Genomic DNA, 26,719 nt, shown 5'->3' with positions numbered 1-26,719 from the left:
TAAGACGCTGGCTCATTATCCTTGAGGTCGTGGATTGGAGCCCAGTGTTGGCTGAGAAAGTTCATCAAGATTTCTCTGCATTGTTTCCACTTGTCAGTGGTGCAGGACGAAGGACCTGACAAGGACAGCTATCTAGTTGTTCAGATGGGACAGTCGGAACAGAACAGTAGGACGTAAAACCCCATTTCATTTCATTTCAAGGTGCCTCAGTAACACACAGGGATTATTACAATGAATGTAGTAATCCTTACCCAGTAGTGTCAGCACCATAGGAAGTCTAATTGCCGCTTGCATTCTTTTCTTCTTTTCCTTTGGACAGGAATCAGCTGTTCATGACAGCAACTTGACAAAGCTCAAAAGAAACCTTAATGCTTTTCTTATCTTCTTGTGGACAGTGTGGTTGTGACCAGAATTGGGCGTTCAATATGTTGTTAAACATACATTATGCAAGAGCTAAATCTGCCTATTGTAGGTCTTTCTTTAGGCCTGAAATGTTTTCTGAATTATTAATTAAACATTGATTAATGATCCAGGCCATAATCAACTCTCGATGGCATGGGATTTCTCTGATATTAAATAGAAAATAGATCTATTTTCAAACTATTATAGTAAGAATGGCTAGCTCTTTATCTAAATCTTACATAATGCATCTTTAATATGATAATTTGTTCTCGATTTCAGAGCTTATTTTGGTAACATAAATTTTTTCGGTGGTCCATCATCTACATCTGTTAAAGCGTCCAATAAATTAAAGAAAGTTGAAGAAGAGAATCAGGATGCCATGTTTGTTGTTTTATCCGATGTCTGGTTAGATAATGTTAAGGTAAAATAAAATGTGAAAAGTTATCTGTTGTGGAGCATCTCCATCTCTCTCTCATAAGGTTTGTCATTGAGTCAACTGGCGTGGTTTCGAATCCCCGGTTGTACGTAACAAGGAGTATGGTCGCCTGTCCAACCTCGTGGGTTTTCTTCGGGTCCCCTGGTTCCCTACCACTGCTAAAGACCCCTACGAGCAAGCGAATTATAGAAATAAAATTGAATCATGTGTTAGTCCCGAAATGACCTAGTTTGTGTCGTTAAACTCACTCTCTCTCTCTCTCTTTCTCTCTCTCTGTCTCTCTCTTTTAGACATAGCTTACCAGTAAGATAGCATTCAACCATGAATGAGTTGTCATCCGTTTTGTGATAGGCACATGATTAATTATTTACTTCTGTGAAATTGTCCCAATGTTATATTCTAAAGATTTGATGAAAATCAGTTAAGATTTCAAGTCAGAATTTTCACCCTTTGCATTGTATATGCATTCTTTAGACATGTTAGTCCTTAAATGATCAAATATTGTCTTGTCAATTCCATTCCATTCACTCTAGTGCCTTATTCACGAATACTTAACTGAAATATTTTAAGTATACACCATTTTCATTCTCTGGGGTTTTAAAAATCTTAGTGCAAATGTTAGCTCTTGGCCAATAAGAATGCTACATTTAATTTTTTGTGAATAAGGCAAGAGATATCCCTTCTCGATCATTATTTTAACAAATACACATGGATGATGGTAAGTTATTTGATTATTCTGGTGTATTTTGATTATATAAAATATTTTATTCTGTCTATACAGGTAATGGAGAAATTAAAGGAATTATTTGCTGGTTATTCTGAGTTTCCCCCGACATGTTTTATTTTATGTGGTAATTTTTCCAGTGCACCTCATGGTACGAGTCATGTTAAAACATTAAAAGGTGAGAATGATATTTGTCTTGGTATGACGTTAAGGCTTAAATGCTATTCCATTTTTGGAGGTTGGGTGGCTGAGATATGAGTTGTCAATAGGAAATAGAATTTAAGCAATTTTTACAGCTAAATGTGCTAAAAACTACAAAACTTACTTGAGTAATGGGATGGGTCACAGACCAGGAGGTTCTGTGTTTGATCTCAGTGTTGTCTGACTTAGAAAGTATACGTAGTTGTTTGATTGGAATGAAAAAAGGACGTTTGCTTGTGTACACCTGGCATGTGCGTAAAAGAATCCTTTACATGTAGAAATCAAGAAGAGGAGAGAGGAAAAGCCCACCTCATGTGAGAGATGCTAAAAACATCACAAGCTTGACTTTTTACTGCCCTTTCAAATTCCTTTTCTTTTCATTTTATGAGAACTCCAGCTGAAGTGTTGTTAGGATATTGAACCCAACAGTAAAATTTAAACTTATACTGAATTTGTATTTCAGAATCTTTTCACAACCTTGGTGAGATGTTGAGTGAATTTCCTACGTTAATAAAAACGTGTAAATTTGTGTTTGTACCTGGCCCACAAGATCCTGGTCTTGCTACCATATTACCACGGTAACAATATAATAACTATTAATATTTCTGCTACATCTTAAATCCAAATTTTTGAAATTTGTTCCTTTGATATTATTTTATATGTCCTTATTTTGTTGTCGTTACCTCCACCAGTTTGTCTTGTCTCACAATAAGTCCTTGTGAACACTCTACAAATCAGTGTGGATATTCTCTGTGATTGTTTATTGTATCATAATTAAGAAAGAACCCTTTAAACATACATGAAATTTTGTGAATGCATCACAGAAGAGAGGTCTATACATAAGTCCAAAAACCTTATTGGGATTAATTATTGGGATATATAAGTATAGTAGAGCCCTATTGAAATTTTAAACTGGACCAGGGCTTTTTTTTTCAGACATATTTTCAAGTCATTTAGATATTACCTGTTAGTCAAGTTTGATGGCATGAAATTAGAATTTCAAAGAATTGAAACATTCCGAAGGAAACAAAATATGCCCAAAATTGATGGGCTAACCTGGAGATCCTGTGTTCGATTCCTGTGTTGGCTGAGACAGTTCATCAGGATTTTCTGGCGTGGTTCCTCCTTGTGAGTTGTGCAGAACCGAAGGCCTGGCAAGGGACAACGAATGTATAGTTGTTTGGACGGGATAAAAGAAACAAGGCCCCATGTAAACATTGGCGTGCACGTAAAAGATCCCTTGGCAGATGGAATTAGATATAAGAGTAGGCTGTAGTGGTGCTGTCTGAGCAAAATTTCCCTCCTAGCACACTGTATGATGTCGACCCATCTTCATTAGCCCAGTCAGAGCAGAACAGTAGGACGTTAAACCCCATTTCATTCTTTTTCTTTTCAATTATCTTATTAATATTATTTGATACATTGTCTGTGAATTTTATTGTTTGTATATCTAACAGACCAGCAATACCAAACTCCATCACAGAAGAACTACGACGTAAAATACCATCAGCTATATTTACAACCAACCCATGTAGAATACAATACTGTACACAAGAAATAGTCATATTCCGTGAAGATATAGTTACCAAGATGTGTAGAAATTGTGTTAAATTTCCTTCAGATGGAGATGTACCAACTCATGTAAGCTTAATTTTCATTTTCTTCTTACTTCTTGGTGTGGGGGGGGGGGGGGATGTGGGGGGGGGATTGGATGATGGTCTAGTGAAATCACACGATATGTCATTGAGTCACGTGGCGTGGTTTTGATTCCCTGCTTGAATGTGACAACCTCGTGTGTTTTCTCCGGGTCTTCCGGTTTCCTCCCACTGCATGTGTAATCAGATTGAACATAGGCCTATTGAACATATTGTGAAAACTTCTTCTATCTTTGTGTAAGGACTGACCTTTAAAAGTTCAAAAGCCTTTTACACATATGGTTTTTGGGTGGCCGAATGGTTAGCACGTGCGTGCTGTATCATATGGCCTGTCGTTGAGTTAACTGGCGTGGTTTCGAATCCCCGGTTGTACGGGACAAGGAGTAGGGTCGCCTGTCCAACCTTGTGGGTTTTCTCCGGGTCCTCCGGTTTCCTTCAACTGCTAAAGACCCCTACGCGCAAGCAAATTATTGAAATAAAATTAAACCATATGTTAGTCCCGAAATGACCTAGTTTGTGTTGAGTGGACATTAAACCCCATTTCTCTCTCTCTCTTTTACATATGATGTCACATCCCACAGCGTCGATCATTGGCTCAATGGCCGTGCATGGTTTACATAAGACGTTACTGTTCCAGGCAGAATGGTGCCTTTAACTCATTTTATATAGTCATTTACACTAAATAGGAAATATTGTTTACCTACATATACTTCAAACACCTTTATTTATTTTTCTAATACTTCAAAAAAATGGTTTAGAATTTAATTTTTACAAGGCAAAAGGTTAATATTTTGAGCCAATTAACCCGCACTGATGTCATCCCTTTCAGTGATATTAGCAGCATAGCGAATATTCACTGCTGACCAGTGTGTGGTTCACTGCCACTCACCTGAATGTCGACCAAGGGGAGTTTTTTTTCCCTCTCCATAAAATTGAAAATCGCTCTACTTTACAAAGTCATGGGGGGGGGGGTATTATCATTTATGAAGTCTGGAATGACCCCCAAACATGCAGTTATTGATCTTCATGCACACAACTAAACACTCTCCTTAATATCAGATGATTCTCCTTAATTTCTAAATCACTCTTCTTATCGAAACTGGGAGAGCTTTTTTAGGGGAGGGATTTTTTCAATTTGTTGATAAAGGGGATTTTTTTTTCGGCTCTCCTCTAAAATACAAACAACAACGACTGAAACAGGAGGCCCCTGGTTTGATCCTGGTGTTCCTCCGTATTCTACTGTCTGGTTTCTGTGTGTCAGTGGTGTAGGGTACTGGCCACGCTGATCAGCAGTGAATATTCGCTAGGCAGCTACAATCACTGATAAGGATGACATCGATGCAACTTAATTAATGAACCACAGATATTAACAGTTTTACTCTGACAAATTAGATTCGAAAACATTTTTTTTATGTAATAGAAAAATAGATAAAGACATGTGACGTTTTTTTAGGTAAAAATTATTTCCTGTTTAGTGTAAATGGGTATTAAAATGAGAAAAAGACAGCATTTTGCCCAAACCAGTAACGTCATATGTAAACAATGCACGCCCCATAGAGCCAATGATTGACCCTGCGTGATGTGACTTCAGGTGTCTAAGGTAGTCATCTTTTACAGAGATAATAGAAGACTTTCGTAATTCTCAGTGAAACAGATTGGATACTGGCTTATTTGCTTATCACATGACCTGAAAGTTGTGCTTGGTGTTACATGCCTTGAGAATTTTGGTTATCTGTTGCCAAATTTTAACGATTTAGTGTCAAAGATGGATATAAAAGTACAAGCCGATAATTATCCTTTTTTGGGGCCTGTATTTCAGACAAAGCACCAAAAAGTTTGTTTTAAATTTACAGACTTTGTCGTTGCTAATTATTCACTTGTTAAGTCTTTATATTTCAGTTTGCTAAATCTATAATCAGTCAAGGTCATCTGTGTCCGTTACCTCTCCATGTTTGTCCGACATATTGGGCGTACGATCGTAGTTTACGTATTTATCCTTTACCTGACCTAGTTATATGTGCCGATAAATGTGATCCGTTTACAACAACACAAGTAGAATGTACCATCATGAATCCAGTAAGTATAAATATTTATTTGTTTTGGTATCCAACCGCGTGGGTTTTCCCCAGGTCCATCGGTTTCTTCACGCTGCTCAAGCAAATTATTAAAATATAAATATACCATATGTTAGTCCCGAAATGACCTAGTTTATGTTTAAACCCCATTTCTCTCTCTATTTGTTTTTTTTGGGGTGTGTGGGGGTGGGGAGGTATTCTAGTGGTTTAACGTGTGCACATGAAATCATAAGGTCTGTCATTGAGTCAAGTGGCCTGGTTTCGATTTCCCGCTTGTATGTGACAAGGAATAGGGTTGCCTGTCCCACCTCGTGGGTTTTCTGCTGGTCCATCGGTTTCCTCCCACTGCTAAAGACCCCTACGCTTAAGTGAATTATTATAATATAAATTCATGTATACCATATGTTAGTCCTGAAATGACCTAGTTTATGTCTAGTTTGATGTTAAACCCCAATTCTCTCTCTATCTCTTTGTTTTGATACGGCCACCATTTAATGTGGATGAATATTGTCGTCACATGTGCCACCTTGTGAACACTCTACAGATCAAAGTTTTGTCTAATCAGAAGATCACAGGTTTAATCCTGGTATTTTAAGGATTTTCCAGTGGGACCAAACGGCAAAGTCCCGTCTATGCGTTGGCATGCAAGAACAGGCCAGATACTAATAGCACACTGCATGACATATGGCCTGGAATCCAGGATACCTGTCACAATAATCAGCAATGGATTTTCGCTAGGCCGCTACAATCACTGATTATGGTAAGTGCAGGACTGCACTACACGTAAAACAAAAATCTACAAGATAAGGATGACATCAATGCGACTTAAGGAGTCTCAAATATGAACTTTTTTCCACCAACAAATTAAATTCTAAAACATTTTTTTGATGTATTAGAAAAATAAATAAAGACGTTTGACATATTTGTTGGTAAAAATTATTTCCTATTTAGTGTAAATGGGTATTAAAATGACTAAAAGGCAGCATTCTGCCCGAAGCAGTAACGTCTTATGTAAACAATGCACCCGCCATTCTGCCAATGATTGACGCCGCCTGCTGTGCATGCATGTGTTAAAGGCAGTCATCTTTTACAGAGATATTAGAGAAGACTCGTAATTCTCTGTGAAACAGATTGGATACCTGTATGTAGAATCAGGCCATATAGCACACTGCATAACGTGTGGCCTGGATACGTAGAATTGTTTAGATGAATATTTTCTGCATCATAAGACATTCGTCACACACCTTGGTATAACAAGTAAAAATTGATAGTGACATTTCATCTGTTCCTGTTAGATACAGTATGTTGATTTGTGGCTGGGGTATTCTGTACTCAGGAGCTGCAGTGGCTCCATTGGCGTCCTCGCTAGAGGTAAAGGGACATAATTTATAGGTGAGGTGGTCCCACGTGACCTCATTGTTTACCTTACAGCATTGTTTTCCTGTACATTCATTACAAACTGGTGTGTTGACAAACATTAGTTTTGGTCGTTAATATTAAATTTAATCCAGATACGGGGAACCAATTTTTCACTAGAGACGCCTGGTGAGAATTCCTTCAGCGAGGACGCCCATTGGACGACTCGCTAACTGGGAGGGCCTGTGTTCGATCCTGGTGTTGGCCGTGAAAGTACATAGAGATTTTCTGGCATGGTTCCTCCTTGTCAGTCGTGCAGGATAGAGGCCAATGTATAGTCATTCGGATGGAATGAAAAACCGAGATCCCTTGTACACATTGTGCATGTAAAAGATCCCTTGGCAGTTGGAATTCGATATGAGAGTGCTGCTGTCTGAGCAAAATTTCCCTCATAGCACACTTTATGGCATATGCCCGTCTTCATTAGCCCAATCAGAGCAGAACAGTAGGATGTTAAACTCCATTTCATTTTGTATTCTGTACTCAATGAATGCTAATTGAGGTAAAACATATTGATTATTATTTGTCTGGAATTTAAAAAAGTTTCGGTTTAACAGTGGAATATTTGTAATTGGGAACTATAGAATTTCAAAAAAATTGTAAACTATACTAACTTCTATGAGAATTTGTTGTTTTAGAAAGACTTATTTTGTGCATGTAAATTGCAAATATTTAATTGCAAGTCACAAAAGTTGTGTTGATAGGACATTGATATTATGAATTGTCTACATCCAAATCTTTTCTAATAAAAAAGATAAGATAAGATAAGATTTTTTTTATTGCATCAAAACACCTAAAAAGAGGCAACATACAGCATACAAATGTACCATACATAATATATGAATGTAATATAACAGAAAATAGTGAGATATTGAATTTCTTATGTTTTAAAAATATTAATATTTTAGATTTAAAATATTTGACTATTTATTTATTATCTGTAATTGTGTTTATATTCAAATTTAATCTTAAAATCTTATCATTTGAACAAAGTATGACCTTCTCTAATACAGATTTCTAGTATGAAAAATCTTTTTTAAACATACATTATGCAAGAGCTAAATATGCCTATTCCAGGTCTTTCTTTAGGCCTGAAATGTTATATAAACTATTAATTAGACATTAATTAACTGGTCCAGGCCATAATCAAGTCTCGATGGCATCGGATTTCTCTGATATTAAATAGATTAAAACGGTTCAGCCATATTTTGATTTAATTTAAAAATGGAGGAGCGAGACTTAGCTTCGAACAACCAGTACGATGGTTGCAATTATTGCACACGTCTTATCAAACCTTCAAAGACTAATATCTTCGCTTGCAATAGAGTAATTTGAATCAAATTTTCAAATTATTCATTTTACATTATCTATTTTTGAACTATTATAGCAAGAATGGCTAGCTCTTTATCTAAATCTTACATAATGTATTTTTAATACAGATTTCTAGATGGCTAAAGGTCATATTTAACACCCTTTTATAACCTCCACTTCTACTTTTGAAAAAATTTGAAAATTATTTCTAGATTGCTTAAAGCTACATTATGGGAGATTCGATAATGAGTTGGCAGTTCTCATTATAATAATTAAAAACTAGATAACGTAAAGGTAATTTGCTGAAAATTTCATTCAAATTGATCCACTATGAACTGAGAACTAAGTGAATGAAATTTCTGCCTAGCCTTGGTCATCATTACTAAAGTCAGTACGATAAACAGCATAGTCTCGATTATCCATTTAATCGTTTAATCGAGAAGGAAAGTTATGCAGTAAATCGACTTACAATCCACTAAAGATCGCAGGCTAGCGCTGCCATCTAGAGTTGATTATGGCCTGGATAGGTTAATTAATATCTAATTAATAATTTAGATAACATTTCAGGCCTAAAGAAAGACTTGTAATAGACAGATTTAGCTCTTGCATAATGTATGTTTAAGTCTAGTATGAAAAGTATTTCTCAATCCACATTTCTACAATTTATAAGCATTGTTGTCCTGGGCCTAAATATATTTATCTGAGAAATCTGAATGATAAGCCTTTCACTTGAACCACCTTCAACACAGAGAGGTATATTCATTTACCAGATAACCAAAAAACAAGTTTTGTGATAAAAAAAAAAATGGTTTTAATTGCTTGTGAATTTTATTTCTATTCTTTGTCAACAAAAAAACTTCAATCCACTGGTTGCCTAACCTTGAATGTCAAGGCTACACGCATTTGTCTACAAATGTTTGTTTTGAAAACGATGTTTAATCAATCTCCGTGACGACGACTCAAACAAATTTCTCTGCTGTTTATTTTAGCATTTTTGAGCATTGAGAGAGAATTAAGTTAAAGCCTTCTTCACGTCTTTCTGAATAGCATGGAGGAATTTCTCATTTCTAACCAAATCTTTTTATATTAACTTTCCTCAATTATTTCACTCCCTTTCTTTAACATAAGTTTGAAGTTTCAAATTATCAAGTACTGTTTTCTATATGTGTTTACAGTATAATGTGGTTTTCCTTCCAATTAATTAAAGTAACATTATGTAAGAGCTAAATCTGCCTGTTGCTGGTCTTTCTTTTAACTTTGAATGTTATATAAATTATTATTTAGACATTTATTAACATGACAAAGCCCATAATCAACTCTCTAGACAATCGGATAGCAGAGATTTTAATGGATAACAATAAATGGATAATCAAGGCAAAGTCCTGGTTGTCAAGTACTGTTGCTACGATAATATTAGATCTACGTTTCATCTTCATATAGCCATAACTTTTCCCAGAATATAGTAATTTGAATGAAATTTTCATTATATCTATTTTCCATTATCTATTTTTGAATTATTATAGCGACCAGCTCATTATCTTAATCTTACATAATGCATCTTTAATGAGCTTGGCGGTTGGATGGCCGAATGGTTAGCGTGTGCGCGCTGTATCATAAGGTCTGTCATTGAGTCAACTGGCGTGGTTTGATTCCCTGGTTGTACGTGACAAGGAGTTGGCTCACCTGCCCAACCTTGTGGGTTTTCTCCGGGTCTTCCGGCCCCTACTCGCAAGCGAATTATGGAAATAAAATTGAACCATGTGTTAGTCCTGAAATGACCTAGTTTGTGTCGAGTGGATGTTAAAACTCTCTCTCTCTCTCTCTCTCTCTCTCTCTCTCTCTCTTTGTTAAACTTCATTGGTACACAGACTTTTATTTCTGAGACGCTGTTAAAATCGGGATAGTCCCTTTAAAACAAAGCCCATTGTTTGCACACAAAAATGGGAACAGTGATGAAAACGACAACAACAAACTTTGAAAGATTTTAATTTAGAAACAATTGGCTATTTTAGTTATTCATGGTATTCAGTTTAAAGACTTGTTCATAATCCTTTGTAAGGGAGTTTAATTTTGTTGATTGTTGTACTCACGTTTATTTATGATACAACGTAAAGTTTTATTGTAAAAAAAACATCTTGTCATACCTATATACTCAAAACTATCAACCTATAATAACCCCTCTTTTAATTACTTGCTGGAAATACTGTGAAAAAAAACTTACGGATATCTGTTGTTGTTTTTTAAACAGATTGTGATGTAATTGTGAATTTGGGTTTGAATAAACGATTGTCGTTCTATGCCCATAGACTGGTACTCAAAAACTCCTCTTTTAATTATTTTCTGGAAATACTGTGAACAAAACTATCGGATATCTATTGGTTTTTTTTTTAACAGATTGTGATTTAATTGTGAATTTGGGTTTGAATAAACGATTGTCGTTCTATACCCGTAGACGGGTACTCAAAAACTCTGCACCTGTTGATGACCCTGACCCGTCTTACGAATGTGTTGTATGTGCAGGGTCTTTAAGAACAGAAAACATGTCCGTAAGGTCGGAATAGTCTGTTCAGCGTTTATAGAGTTTGTTGGTAAATAGGTGTTCTGTGATGTTTCGTTTGGTTTGTACTTAACAGCGGCAATGTGTACCAAGTAAATTCCTGATTCTTGGCTCGTTGACAGTGAGAGTAAATTTTGACGTCACCCATTTTGCTTTATTTGTTCTTCTGGAGGTATAAATGATGTTGCTTTGTCCGAGTTCTTCATTTCTCACACGTGGTTGTTAAGCGCACTATAGAGGTATCATTGCAGCAGGGACTTTATTGTTTCTGGGTGTAGTGATCCTACAAGATATCTGGATTTTATATTATTCCCCAAAGTGTTCGTAGTTAGTAAAATCGACGTAAAATGATTTTGCATGTGAAACATCCGTCTGCTGGAGGGACACAAGTACCAGAAGACTGCACGATGTGTGAACATACAGAAATGGAAGGAATTGAAACAGCTGATGACAGAGTATCGGATTCAACAGCAGACGTCATAGCACCACAGTCGGCATCCATGTTAAATGTTTCTAATCATAATATACAGACTTCGGACAATAACACTACCTCTAGTTTCCTTCGTCAGATTTTAACGGGACAAGGATACAAGAATGACTTTTTAGCGATGGGTGGAATAATAAAAGTTCGACAGTTGATCAACAGTTCGTTTAATACGTGTATAACAAGTTCATCTCATCATAACGAAATATCAGCTACTGCCATGGTGTAAGATAATTTTATCACGATGAAGTGGTTATATTTTTATTTAAATTTTATTTATTTATAGATTGTTATATTCAGAATATCATTTTGCTAAACCTCATGGAATTAGATTGGAGAAAAATATAAACTCGTTTTTTTTTTTGGATCAGTCAGTGAATCTGATGTGGTTTTTTGATCAGTAAGGTCACCTACCTAACCTTGTGGGTTTTCTCTGGGTTCTCTAGTTTCTTCCTTCTGCTAAAGACCGCTGTGCTCAAGCAAATTATTGATGGATATAATTATATCATATGTTAGTCAAGTATACGTTAACAGCATTTCTCTCTGTCTAATTGAAATAATGTCATTTTCACGACTGTTGTGTGAAATGTTGTAAAGGAATTTTAGTTACTGGGCTAAAATCTACATTGAAAACATTGAGTCATTTGGTTTTGAAATAATAACAGGTAGCTTTTATTTTATTCTAACAATGATATCTCGGCCATTTTGTAAGTTTAAAATCTCAAATTTACATTTAGTTATTTTGCTCTTAAAGAACAGCAAGTAGGTACTATGTAGGTTTAAAATCTCAAATTTACCTTTAGTCATTTTGTTTAGAATTAGCTTTTATTTTATTCTGATATTGATTTCTCCACCACTATGTAAGTTTAAAATCTCAAATTTACCTTTAGTCATTTTGTTTTGATGTAGCTTTTTTTTAATTCTGATATTGATTTCTCCACCATAAAGTAATTTTTAAATTGTAAATTAGCAAAGTTTGTCTTTTATCGACTATAATAATACGACTTGAAACATGTGAACTTTCTATCAGCTCTTGTCGTTCCTTCAATTTGATGCTTTAACTTGTATTAATAATCCATGGGATTGGGTAGCCAAATGGTTTTAAGCATGTGCACTAGATCTGAAGGTCTGTCATTGAGTCAAGGGGTGTAGTTTCGATTCCCTGCTTGTATGTGACAAGAAGTAGGGTCACCTGTATAATCTTGTGGGTTTTCTCTGGGTCCTCTGGTTTCCTCCCACTGCTAAAGAACCCTGAAATATGTTAGTCCCTAAATGACCTAGTTTGTGTCGAGTGGACGTTAAACCCCATCTCTCTCTCTCACTCTGGTAATTATCCTGTTCTATTAAGCATCGTCTCACATAAGTAGGATTGATACACTCTGAATAAGCGTTGCTTCGTTGTTAACAGTTGGGAGCCAAATAAATATAGTACCTAATCAATTTTTAGAAAGTAAACTATCTAGGATATTGACTAAGGCTTTCAAATCCAATTAATAAAGACTTTATAGTTCATTTATACAGTCCACTTTTATTTCTGTTAAATTGGACATCCTGGCATCCATGCTGTTAATGTGATAGATTCAAATAAAAATAAATCGAAATATGAAATAAAAAAAATATTGCGCAAAAATAAGTTGCAAATGAATTTATTTAATGACATTTAAAAAATAATTGAAAATTGCAGAAAACTGTCTTGTATTATTGGAAGCCACAGTGGCTCAGTGCATAAGATGTTATCTCGCTAACCAGGACGTCTCTGGTTCGCTCTTGGGTGTTGGTCGAGAAAGTTTCCCAAGATTTTTCAACATGCTTTCCTCTTGTAAGTGGTGCAGGAAGGAGGGTCTGAAAAGGGATATTGTCTAGTCATTTGGATGGGACAAAAAATTGAGGTTGTGTGTACACATTGAACCCTTGACAATTGGAATTCAAAATAAGAGGAGGCTAGGATGTAGTGCCGGTGTCTGAGCAAAATTCAGACTGTATAGCCTATGTTCATCTTCATTAGCCCAGTCGGTGCACAAAAGTAGGACGTTAAACCCCATTTCATTTTGTTTCTATCTTTGATTGATAAAAATTGACCTAATTAAGAACCCAGATGTGTTTAGGTGAACATAAAAATTTATTCGGTTATTTATATTTATTGCAATAATTTCAAAAGACTTGTAAATGAATTAATTCATTCAAATAATGTTTTATTCAGAAATAATTACTTTTTACTAGAGTGTCTGAAACCACCTCTGATGTATTTATTTAACATGTGGGGGTGGAATGGGGTTGTGACCAAATTGTTTAACAAATGCGTGATAGATCATAAGGTCTATCATTGTGTCAAGTACAGTGGTTTCGATTCCTTGCTTGTACGTGACAAGGAGTAGGGTCGTCTGTCTAACCTTGTGGGTTTTCTCGTGGGTCCTCCAATTTTCTACCACAGCTAAAGACCCTGTACGCGCAAGCAAATTATCATGCGTTGGTCCTGAAATGACCTTCTTTGTGTCAAGTAGACGTTAATCTTCAAAATTACTATCTAAAGAATGTATTTCTGCTATTATTTTTTTAAATTTAAAGAAATGAGGCTTTAGAACATAAACGTTAAGGAATATCTGATCTTGAAAACATTTAATATAATTTATTAGAATGAATTTTCTATTTCTGTTTAGAGCAGGAAGTAATTGGAAGTCTGAAGCCGGATAGATCTGTCCTGTCTACAGCAGTCAGATGATCTTCAGAAATGAGGCTCGGAAATCTAAAGACTCTATCAAAATAAAATTACTTAAAGGGGCATTATGTAAGATTTAGATAAAAAGCTGGACGTTCTCGCTATAATGTTTCAAAAATAGACACTGCGAAATTAATATATTGAAAATTTCAATCAAATTCCTTTTTTTTTGAGAAAAATTATCAATGGTTGTAGTTTTGACAGGATGTGTGCATTGGCTGTCTCGGCCTTGCCTCTCCATTTTTAAATTAAATCATTAAATGGCTGAACTGTTCTAATCTACTTAAAATCGGAGGCATCCAATGCTATCGAGAGTTGACTATGGTCTGGATAAGTTAATTAATGTCTAATTAATAGTTTATATAACATTTAAGGCCTAAAGAAAGACATGCAATAGGCAGATTTAGCTCTTACATAATGCCTGTTTAAAACTGAAAATCATTATTTTTATATATACTGTATTTTTAATGCATAGGACATTATTTTCCTGGAACCCTGGATTATTTTCTTCCTCTAAATGGAAATTTCACGTAAAGACTGTGGCTAGAGTTTGATTATATCATTTAAGAGATTTCATAACAGTGTCCAGTCGTTTGGATAGGACTAAAAAAACAAGGTCCCTAGGTGTACACATGGGCATTCATAAATTGAAAGTTGCAATAAGACAAAGAGAAGGCAGAAGCGTTGCTGTGCAGGCCAAATTCCTCCATATTAGCACACTGTATGGCGTATGCCTGTCTTCATTAGCCCAGTCGGAGCAGATAAACAGGAGAAGTTAAACCCCATTTCGCTTCTGTAAAATCAGAATCTTTATGTGTTCTCAGTAGAACAAAAGAAATTTGTATTTTATATCAACATTGCTCTTGACACCAGGATTGCAACAGGACTGTCAGTCTTGAATTTGAACCCTAGTGTTCCATAGAAATACCATTTTATTCTATTTTTTTTGTGATTTTATCTGGAAATTTGTGAATAATGGCTTTGAACCCACCACTGGCTGTGCTGCAGCAAGAAGCCAGCCAGCGACAGTGCTTAGTAACCCTTAGTGAATAACGATCAAGGGTACCACACTGCCGAGTAGGATTTACAAAATACTGATACTGACAGAAGGCAACCCATCATTGCAGCTTCTGCAACCAGTGAGAAACTGTTGGTCATGTAAAAAAACACCTTAAGGGCTCTCATAATTTCTCAGTTGTGATTGGACAATGCCAGACATACATGTATGTGTTGAATAATTTACAGACCAATCATAATAGAGAAATTAAGTTAGCCCTCTAACTGTTTCGTACTGGTTGTGGATGCTCTAGTGGTAATAAAATAGACATGACTAACTGCCCGGATGTTAAAAATAGCTGCACCTCCTGCCCCTTGTCTGCGATATCTACCTTGGTGGAAGCGAACGACCCCACCCCCACACTTCCTTGCACTTATCTTATACTGAAATCCTGCTTAGTACGTAACCTGTGTGAACCCGTTAGACAGAAATAAAGTTATTGTAATTATGTACGTAACCTGACTATACAGTTGATTCAAAATAAAATGTTTTATTGTAAATATATTCATCCTCTGTCAGTGTTTACATGGCCGAAGGTTTAAATTTGTGAAAGTTACCATACTTGAAAGGATCTGAGACAATTAGGTCATCATTTTGATTACACAACCCGATCATTTCGGACATGTAAATATATGTTCTTAGTACATGTATATATATAAATATGTGGAATTTTAGGGAATTAACTTGTAAACGATTGTTTCCAATAATCATACGGTGATAGTCTCATTCGTAAAAGCTGATCTGTAATCAATATTTGGGTAAAATGAAACTCGGGGGACAGATCTATAACCTTTCGTCTTTAGTTTACGAAAATATTTACATAAACCTGTGACATTGTCTACGAGGTTCGGCTTCTGTTAAATCTGGTCCAAAAAATATAAATATTTTGGTAACAGGGGTTACGTCTATTGTTTCCTTTGGAAGATTTCCTAATCTGTGTGTATTAGCTCCAAGGTGAACTCCTGTAACTCGTCGGGGGTCATTGCTTTCACCGTTATTGATTTTTGGCAAGAGAACCAATAGAACAAGAGCTATAACCAGTGCCTTCAAACAAAAGCTTTAACCTTTTGTTTATTTGTTTATTTAAACCAAAGTGTTTACACAACCCTGCTAGATTTGTCTTAATCGTTCGACTATTGAGTTCAAACATTGGTTAGGGAGGGGTTTCTAACTCCTATTTGCGAAAAACTTAAATCTTTTATAAAAGATATGTTCTGTCAAGTATAAGTTATTTTTTTTCTGTAAGTCTGGTATTTACAGTGTCCTGGAAATATATCGTATCTTATAGACTTAATATTTTCCAAAAAATGATGTCTCATTCCACAAAACAAATCAAATTAAATCCAGTGAAATCGAACATCTTCTTTTTGACCCAAATCAAAGTGATCTAGCCATTTTAAGATCATAAAACTGAGTTTGAGAAAATTTTAGGGAATAGTTAGTATTGGGGTAAAAGTGGTCCTTATCAGATTTTGTAGTAGTTCCAGATTGGTTAGCCTTGACACCAACTGATACAAATGTTGCTAAACCAATTTAATTTTTAATTTCTCTTGTTTTGTTAAATATTTTGGAACTATAAGCTTTTGACAAGAGCAGCCAATTAATTTTTGATTGTAAATAATTTTTTTGCTCGCTTTCTGCTTTTGTGGACCGAAATCAGCCGTTCATGATCGCAGCTTGATGAAGCTTGCTGGAAACAACATGGTTGCTCTAGACGTAATCAAACTTTTTTTAATTTTATTATGATGTCTATTATATAATGTATTATTCTATTTTCTAATTCTCAGGGCTCCTTCCCAAGAACAAATTTTGGATTCAAGGTCTACTACCCTGCAACTCGAGAAGTTCAAGAAAGCCAGATTCAGGAATAACATTGATGTTTGGAATAGTTTTGACAGATTTGGAGAATAGAATTTACCTCCTCTGTATTTGGACAAGGCGTGTGTGGTTTTGTGAAAAATTATAGACTTTGCGCTAGAACAACTAAGTTGTTGAACGATCTCATGGTAGACTTTTTACGACATTCACGATGAAAGAGTGGTCAGTTTACGGGGGATTTTACAAATTATCTTTGCAATATACTTAAACATGTGATGGGGAGGGTGGGGGGTCTGGGGTCCTCCGCAGAGAAAATTTTGAAAAATCAAAGTGTGATTATTGAGGCATATCTCAACCTAATAATCATATTCAATTTCATCGGCTACATCAACCCAGTGCCTCCCCCAGGTGGAACTGCCACTGGACATTATTCTACATAGGTGGTGATTTGTGCCGCATATCTTCAATCAGCTTCATCACCCAAAACAACAAATAGCTAAAATTTACATGGAAATAGAATAATAAGTGTTATTTAGGGATTTTTTCGTGTACTCTCCCAACCTCCACACCCTGATCTGCCATTGGACATTACATAAATTTGTATGGTATTTAAAAGAAAGGGCAGTAACTGAGTTGTATTATTTATTTTTTTTTTTTTAAAGAAATATTTGTACAGTACTTTTCTTTCTATTTATGTTTGAGTCAGTGTAATTGAACTTCACATCTTTTATATGAATCTGTTAGACCATACAAAAAAAATATACTGATTCTCTGATACTCTTGCGTCACTTAAAAAGGGACGTATGACTTGTTTTTATTTCAAAAAATAAAAATTAAATAAAAAAATTCCCCCGGTTACAGGAACCCTTTTTGGGGAACAATTGTTCAAGAACCAGAATATTATTTTTGTATGGCCTTAATTTGTCATTTATCCGTAATTTTATACCAGTTACTGATTTTAAGATCATTTCTCAGGAAAATGTGGTATAAATACTGATATATTATGTTGAAGGGTTTTACGATATATACCACTTTCCTGATACTAGATATCTAAATATTACCTCTTATCGACAAAAGAGTAAACTTGACACACCATCCGAATTACCTCGATAATCCAGGCTACATTTACTCACGTTCTGTTTCCCAAACTCATCCACAAAGAATAAATAAGTAATTGTTTTATTTACCATGTCTGAAAATTCCAAACAGAAATATTGAGCCATTTTGGATTGATTGCTAGATTTGATTAACAGCTTTCATAACTCATTTCATTCTTCAGTTGTTTCAGTGACTTGATAATTACACCTATCAATTACCCTCCTTAAGCAAGTATATAGACATAGTTATCAAGGCACTTACACTGCATGGAATCTGTGGATTGCTCCTTTAATAAGAAATTATTATATTTAATCTTGGGATGCATTCACATGAATGAAATGGGGTTTTAGTTTTTCTCCACTAACTAGACGAGTGAAGACTGGTGTATTCACATACTAAACACAAAATCAATTTAGATCCTGGTTTTATATTGAGTAAAAGAGCAAAACAAATTTAGATATATGAAATGTACATAAACTAATAAATTAAGAATTTAATCAGCAGAGCCATCGGAACTCCATTTTGGATCTCTATGCCGACAGCCTCTTCCCCAATATGAATTTTATTCCGACAGGTGTGATTAATATAAACTTCAGATAATTGTCTGATTCCATGCCTGAAACTTGTAACAATGTATTATGTATATATTTGTAAATATGTAACATATTTATATTTTAAGTGTAATAATAATAAAAAGCACTGTCAATGACATTAATGTTGTTTTTTTCCTCACCTGTGGACTTGTAGCAGAGTGTCTTATGTCATATTCATCTCAGTAACAATGGATAATATTTTTATACGCCCAAACTTTCATGTGGATGTATATTGTCGTCGCCCCTGTCTGTCTGGACAAAGTGTCTCCGCTCCTTGTACGCAAATAGTGTGACTGTGAAAGTATTAAATAATAGTAATACAAAGGTTGTAGACCCTCTAGAGGTCACAATTTTTGTCCGATTTTGATAAAACTTAAAATATGTTTATATCCCAAAGATTTCAGTTGCTTTCGATATTCGCGCATATCAGACTGTAACTTCCTGGATTATGGCCTCATGGGATAAAAAAAGACATGGTTCAGTGAACGTTAAACCCCATTTCATTTGCTTTCTAAATCGCTGAAAATCTCTAGGCTTCTTCGTCTTTTGGCTCTAAACAATGTATACAAGTTTTTAGCCTCTAGAGCGTCCCCAAGCAATGGACCCACGGACTGAGGTGGTGATAATATATGACCACATTTCAATGTGAGAAACTTCCAATACATAGAAACAGATAACACAAACCAATTACAGACGGTTTGATGGGATCAATTTTGACTGTCAAAATGATGCATTTTTGATATCAAATTGACGCAATTTTGATATTAAATTGATGCATTTTTGATATCAAATTGACGCATTTTTGATATTTAAATAAGTTGATGTACAATAATAAATAGAATACAATACCAAAAAAAACATTGTTTGTATTTGATTGTTCATCCCTGAAGAAGTTAGTATTTTCACCAACGAAACATTGGATAAAATGATGGTTTTTTTTGATATTGTATTCTATTTATTATTGTACTTTACATTTCAAAGTGGACGTATAAAACGTTGTTTCAACCACTAAGAGATTGATGTTGATCAGGAATAAGAAATGGGAATATTTCTGATCGTTCTCCATGTGGACAGTTGTTAAAGGGAATCGACCGTTCATGACTGGGATCACACTATTGTGACAACTTGACTAAGCTCACTAGAAACCATGGGGTTGTTGTAGGCCAGGGATGCAGTTTCAAAATTTTGCACTTCAGACATTTTGGTTGGGGTTAATAAAGGCCAGCATTAGGTAACCAGAAGTGGTCGTCAATCCGCCAGTTTCATTAAACTTCCATACTCTTTAGTACATTTCAACTATGTATTTTGATGTCCAACATATTCCCGCTCAGATGTTTGAAAACTTGCGTAGGACATGTCTGGCAATGTCGTTGATATTGTTAAAAGCAACAAAGCAAACTAAAATTTTATTTATTTTAACTAGTTTTAATATCTACATACTGTACAGTATTATTGTATAATTAATAAAATACATTCAATTTAAAATAGGTCGTAGCTATATAATTGAGAATATCATACAATGGACTAGTCAGTAGACAGCCTGAAACTGAGAATAAAATTCATCAAGATGATATTTAAAGACATTTCAAACAGAAGTTTGAATGGGCACAAACATGACCATCTATATCATCAGGAACATTTACAGACATGCTTATAAAATATAGGATTTCTTCGTTATTTTATTATAACCCCTGTTCCCAATGAAGTTTAGGATTTGTTTCTGGAGCACATCTCAAAAAGATATTTTTTTATGAAACATTGTACACACCATAACCTATTATTGTGGTTGTGCCTTTTACTGATTAAAAATGAAACATAACCATACATGTAGTAGCATGTAGTGTAACCTCCCCATCCCCCAATGAAATGGTAAAAATTGGTTAAATTATTCTATTACTTTTAAAAAATGTAGTGTAACCTCCCATTCCCCCAATACCTATCGTGTTACTTTTATAAAATTGTAAAAATTGGTTAAATTTATTCTATTACTTTTAAAAAAATTCCATTATTTGTCAATCAATGCCATGATAAAAGTAAATTATTTGTAGTAGTACTTATAACAATGAACAGTTGAATAAAATAGATAACAGATAAAATTAATTAATGTATGTACAAGTGAATTAGTCCAATCAGATCAAAATACCTTCAGTCTTTCGTCAAGTCCTTCTAAAATCTTTTTGACCCAGCTTTGAAACTAATGACTGCTAAATCCTTAGACCCTAGCTTTGAAACTAATGACTGCTAAATCCTTAGACCCTAGCTTTGAAACTAATGACTGCTAAATCCTTAGACCCTAGCTTTTAAACTAATGACAGCTAAATCCTTAACCCTAGCTTTTAAACTAATGACTGCTAAATCCTTAGACCCTAGCTTTTAAACTAATGACAGCTAAATCCTTATACCCTAGCTTTTAAACTAATGACTGCTAAAGCATTAGATAAAATGGAGTATAACATCCTACTGTTCTTCTCCAAATGGGCTAATGAAGACAGTAAATCCTTAGACCCTAGCTTTTAAACTAATGATGGTTTAACCCTTGTGACCTAGATTTTTAACCAATAAATTGATAAACCCTAGCAACCTAGCTTTTAAACTAATAAAGAAACTGAATCATTTTAAGACTGATATTACCTCGAGAGATTTAAAATGACCAGCAAAATTAATAGATGAAGTTCGAGAGAGAAATGGGGTTTAACGTCCACTCGAAACAGACTAGGTCATTACAGGACTAACAAGTGGTTCAATTTTTATTTCAATAATTCGCTTGCGCATAGGGGTCTTTAGTTGTGGGAGGAACCCGGAGAAAACCCACGAGGTTGGACAGGCACCCCTACTTCTTGTCACATACAACCAGGGAATCGAAACCATGTCAGCTGACTCAATGACAGACATTATGACACAACGCGCACAGGCTAACCATTCAGCCCCCCTAGATGAAGTTCGAATTAGACTGTTTAAAAAACATAATCTACTTGGAACCCAAAGTGGAAGTAAAGGTATCACATTTAATTTTACCAATTTTTCTCTGCATCAACTGATCAGATTTAATTCTTAAAATATTTATTAGAAATTGAGTATTATTACCAGAAATAAATGAAATTGACAAAGATATAGAAGATCTTGACTGTATTTTAATCTGACTGGACCTATTATTAACAAGTGATTTAAATAAGGCCATACAAAAATATAATATTCTAGACCTCAGATATCAAGCAAGTCACTTGAAAGGGACTGCATAAAAAATATTAATTACAGCACTTTCATATAGTCCATGGTAAAGGGAGTTAACTTTATTAAATGTTTTTCGGAAGTTTACATTAAGTGCAACCTGGATAAATGTTATTAACTGACTCTGGCTACCACCACTTCGATTACTTCATTTTTAAAGACCTTTAGAAGTGCATTCTTATGTGGTAGAAAATTAACCCTAAAACTACATCTAGCCATGAGAAAGATGACCGAAATAATGCTCCAAGATAGATGGAGGTGCCAGATTGAAGGAGCTGGATTTACATTAGAACTATGACATCCAAGACGATTGGCTATAAATGAACTTGTATACAGAATTAATTTTAGATATGTAATACAAGAATTAATATTATGTAAGTAAATTCCTATACATAGCATCGTTAAGATATATGTAATAATTATACTCCAATGCTTACATCCACAGACCTGAGATGACTGCTTATAAATTTGTATTTAACTTAGTATACAGAAATAAATTTTAAGACATGTAACCCAAGAATGTATGGTAAATCTGATTAAAATACAGATCTATATTTCGCTTTTTGTTTTTTTATACATTCGATGGCCTCTACTACATGAAGATCTAAACAGTTGTAGTGGATGGTCACGTCAGGGGTCATACAAGCGAGTTTTGACCCTATGACATCGGAAATTTGACTAACCAATCAGTGTTGATGTTTCTTGTGAGTTACCCATAGTTCTGTGCACCTTGTGTCAAGAACTTCCTGTAACAGGCCGTTCCATTGGTTAATCCCTCACATCATCCGGAACGCAGGTTATATAACAACTCTTCCAGATCCTAGTGTAGTAAAGACAAGTAAAACGAAATTTTGACCTATAAAAAACGAAACAAAATAGGTTCTGTGTTTTAATCCGATTGCAGCATGGTTAGATAAATATAGAACCTTGAAATCCGATGATTATTTTTAAAGTCATTTTGCCACTTGATCTTTTGACAAATTTTTTTTTAAAAAATCCCTCCCGCTCTTGATTTTTTGTTTGGCCTTCCAACAAGTGATTAAACTACTTTCTTGTATTAAAACCAGCCGATTTTAACCGCGGACTTCGGCGTAAATGTTCTAAAACTTTTGGTTTAGTAGGTGTTGTATGTGTTCTTTGCCTTTTGCGCTGCGGGCTGGAACAACCGTCATCCTGCCGTTTAAGATTTTTGTTACTATTTTCTATGTCTATGGCTGTATTCAATCTCACTGCTCTATCCACTAAACATGTTGTATTCTGTAAAAATAAAAAGTAAACAAAGGCTTTAATTACATCATTTATTCTTTTACAGCCAAACAATATATTCTTAATAACATAGTTAATGAATGATACATATACCCACAGAAAGATTTGTCATCAATTATTAAAAAAAAAAACACACTATAAAATTTATTAAAGATACATTATGAGAGATTAGATAAAGAGCTGGCAGTTCTCACTATAATAGTTAAAACCTTGATAATGTAAAGGGAATTTGCTGAAAATTTCAGTGAAATTGATCCACTCGAAACCAAGATTTTAGCGATTTCCATTTCTTGATTTAATTATGAATGGAAGTCGAACAGGAAATCGGAACCAAAACCAATAAACATCGCAGGCTAGTGATGCCATCGAGAGTTGGTTATGGTCTGGATGGGTTAATTAATGTCTAATTAATAATTTAGATAACATTTCAGACCTAAAGAAAGACCTGCAATAGGCAGATTAGCTCTTGCATAATGTATTGATGTATGTGTTTAAATTAGATTATCAAGACAAGCCTGATTGGGCTTCACAAATTAAATCAAGTGAGTGTGGGATAGCTTCAATCTTGACCCCAGAGGTAAGTTTACCTTTCATTTATCTCTGGTAAAACGCGCCAGCCATTTTAGAATCGGCAGCATTTCATTCTAACAAATCCTGCCAATCAGTAGCCACTAGGGGCAGAGCTAAGAAACCAATTTCAGGCTGATTAATGGCTAGAGAGTTTTATCAGAGATAAACGAAGGGTAAACTTATCTCTGAGATTGAGATTGGGATAGCTTACAGGTTAAGAGATCAAATTTCTAGGAGCATAACTATATGCAACCCAAAATTCCCACAGGGTTCTAATATAATCCACCGATCTGTACACAAATATGTATGGGGTTGTTGATACACTCATTTGGCATTCGTGCTGGATCGGAGGCGAATTTTGGCTACAGAAATTCAGGCTATCAATGCACTTTTATCTATTCCACTGAATGCTTCATGGAAATGAGGGATCAAACTCAAACAAGAATGTTCAAAAATAATATTCCAGTCTGTATAGTACCAAGAATATCCCTTCTATTTTCAGCATTCATCATGTCTTTTTGGTATTTTCGGCTAATACTGTGCCTGATGACATCCAGGCAAAAATACAGAAATTCAGCAACCTCAACCTGTAAAACCCCACTCAACCACCTAATGTTGACAGCACTGGATTTCAAAAATGGAATACGGTTTAATCTCCTACTTTTCTGCACCAATTAAACAAATGAAGACTGAAGGATTTCAGACTCAGAGTAATGGGGCACTAACTCTATACTTATTTTACTGCACAGCCACCGAATTCAAAGAAAACATTCCTTGGTGTCATTTTTCTTAATTGGCTCAGAACTTGAAATTCAAGAATTTTTTTTTTTAGCTTTGGCTGTTTTTAATAATAAACTGATCATAACATACCTTAGACAGATTTAAAAGTTTTTCTTTCATTTCGTGTAATTTTGTAAATAAATTTGTTTCTACATTCAAAACAGCTTCTGGACAGGTTTTTGACGGCCCGGCACAAACGTTCAGTGTGTTCTGAAAATAAAAACCAACTTTCAAAATTATATTACAAATGTGGTCATGTAAACAAAACGGTGAATATGGACATATGCCATACCCTTTCATGTGCAAGCTAATGTGTACACCGGTCAGGGCCTCAGTTCTTTCATCCCTTTCTATTCCCTGCAGTGTACACCACTGACAAGGGGATATCACACTAAAATATCCTGATGAAATTTCTTGGCCAGCATCTTACTGAGTCACTGTTTCTAACAACCATTTTTAACTATTATGCCCTTATTGTCGTACATATATCTTATACAATGCAAATCATTTATATTGTGAACTGTTTTAGTGGTCTTTATGGGATAGATTGGATTTAACAATAATAAGCAAAATATGAAATGAAATGGGGTTGAACGTAACATCCTACTGTTATGCTCCGACTGGGCTAATGAAGACGGATATACGCCATACAGTGTGCTATGAGGGAAATATTGCCTGGGCAGCGGCACTATGGCCTACTCTTATAACAAATTCATACTGCCAAGGGATCTTTTACGTGCAAGCCAACGTATACATGCCCCTCATTTTTTTGTCCCACCCGAATGACTAGACAGTTGTCCTTGTCAGGCCCTCTATCCTGCACCACTGACAAGGGAAAACCACACCCGACCTCCAGACTAGCAAGCCAGTGCCTTACCCACCGAATGACTAGACAGCTCCCTTGTCAGGACCTCCATCCTGCACCACTGACAAGGGGAAACCACACCCGACCTCCAGACTAGCAAGCCAGCGCCTTACCCACTGTAATGCGAGCAACATTTTGTGATATCATTCTTGTGCTGGTTAATCACAAAAGAATCATGTATTACATCCCTCCAAATAAATCTTCTTTGTGCTGGATAACAAGAGAATCATTTTTATTCAACATAATGTTTACCATGTGTATAATTTCTTTGTTCAGTTTAGCCTTGTAGGCTTTCGTGCATTCTATTGGTTGCCTTTTCCTTATAGTTGCAATATCCTTAACTGCATCATCAAGTTTAGCTGTTAAATCGTACTCCATCCAGTTTCTTCTTACAGGTTCTAAAATAATTGATATAAATAATCAAAATCGATGCAGTTTATTTCATAATGATAGCATGGGAACTATACAAGGATCTCACCTAAATGTAATAAAAATCCATGAAGTGAGTTTATAGTCTAGTCGGAGCAGAACAGTAAGACGTTAAACCCAATTTCATTTCATATCGCTGCTATTTATTACAATAAATGGGCTTATAAGCATCTATGAGCTGGCTAGTGGGATGATTTAATCAATACTAATTCAATATTTCCACATTATTGTGAAAAACTGACAGAATATTAAGGTACCATAGCATGCAGCAGTATTTACTATTTGTTATTGAGTTAGTATCAATGCCAATGGCAGGTGTATTCATCCTGCTGTAAGAACATAACATAATCAATCTACACAATGTAATATCAAACATCTGTCTGTCTCACCTTCTTCTTTTTGTGGAGTAATTAACGTTGTATAGGCTGTTTCAAATATCTGCAACAAACAAAAGAATAGTCATCATAAAATAAACTACAAAATAAAATACCAACACTGTCAGATTTAGGTGTGTAACAATGTAACTAAGCTACTGTCAGAAGAGTCAGTTACTGACACTCAACCGAGTCAGTGCAACTGCAAGTGAGTCAGTGACATTTAATCACATTTAATTTGACATGTCAAATAATACCCAACTTCCGACTCAAGTCACTTGTTTGTAGACACTTTAGTTTAGTCAATCGATTTGCAAGTACAGCGAAAAATGGTAAATAATGACACACAGAACCAGCTTAAAGTTGGGTTCTATAACCTCTATATATAGATTTTGTATGAGCTGAACATCTTCTGTTCTTGTTCTGAAGTCTAAAAAGAACTCAAGAAAAAATGACCGGTAGGAACCAAAATATTACCTCGCGAAATCTGTGTTTACATCGTTCCTTTTGTTCTTTTGAGAGGTCTCCATTGTTGCCTATAATTTCATCAATCTGTTCAAATATAATTGAAAGCTGATTATGGTGTGAATCAGTGGAAGCACTACTATTTTGATCCTTTCCTAAGGTTTTGTCGTTTTCAACAAAATCCGCCATTTTGAAAATT

At 35.1% G+C, this 26,719-nt stretch overlaps 1 protein-coding gene and 1 long non-coding RNA gene across 3 annotated transcripts in view; one reads left to right on the top strand and one right to left on the bottom strand.

The window, feature by feature from the left end:
* LOC126822231 (DNA polymerase epsilon subunit 2) overlaps positions 1–18,661 on the top strand; it is a 36,513-nt gene extending 17,852 nt beyond the window's left edge. The window contains exons 10-15 of one of the 2 annotated variants that reach the window (XM_050550994.2): positions 682–823; positions 1,620–1,740; positions 2,227–2,341; positions 3,221–3,404; positions 5,318–5,494; positions 16,822–18,661. In XM_050550994.2, the coding sequence (XP_050406951.2) occupies positions 682–823; positions 1,620–1,740; positions 2,227–2,341; positions 3,221–3,404; positions 5,318–5,494; positions 16,822–16,905 (823 nt within the window). In that variant the 3' untranslated portion in view covers positions 16,906–18,661. Of the gene's footprint in view, positions 1–681; positions 824–1,619; positions 1,741–2,226; positions 2,342–3,220; positions 3,405–5,317; positions 5,495–10,422; positions 11,487–16,821 lie in introns of those variants that run through there. The other variant, XR_007680734.2, reaches the window with a different exon arrangement.
* A 4,129-nt stretch (positions 18,662–22,790) lies between these two features.
* Positions 22,791–26,710, bottom strand: LOC126822254 (uncharacterized). The gene is made up of 5 exons (XR_007680745.2): positions 26,533–26,710; positions 26,071–26,119; positions 25,505–25,650; positions 24,478–24,597; positions 22,791–23,028 (listed from the first exon to the last, which is right to left on the bottom strand). It is a non-coding gene; the product is annotated as an uncharacterized LOC126822254 (long non-coding RNA).
* Positions 26,711–26,719: the final 9 nt, after the last annotated feature.

Source organism: Patella vulgata, chromosome 5 (genome assembly GCF_932274485.2).
Source record: "Patella vulgata chromosome 5, xgPatVulg1.2, whole genome shotgun sequence".
NCBI classification, from domain to species: Eukaryota; Metazoa; Mollusca; class Gastropoda; family Patellidae; genus Patella; species Patella vulgata.
Note: the sequence above shows the minus strand (reverse complement) of the source record. Positions and strands in the feature narration are given on the sequence as shown.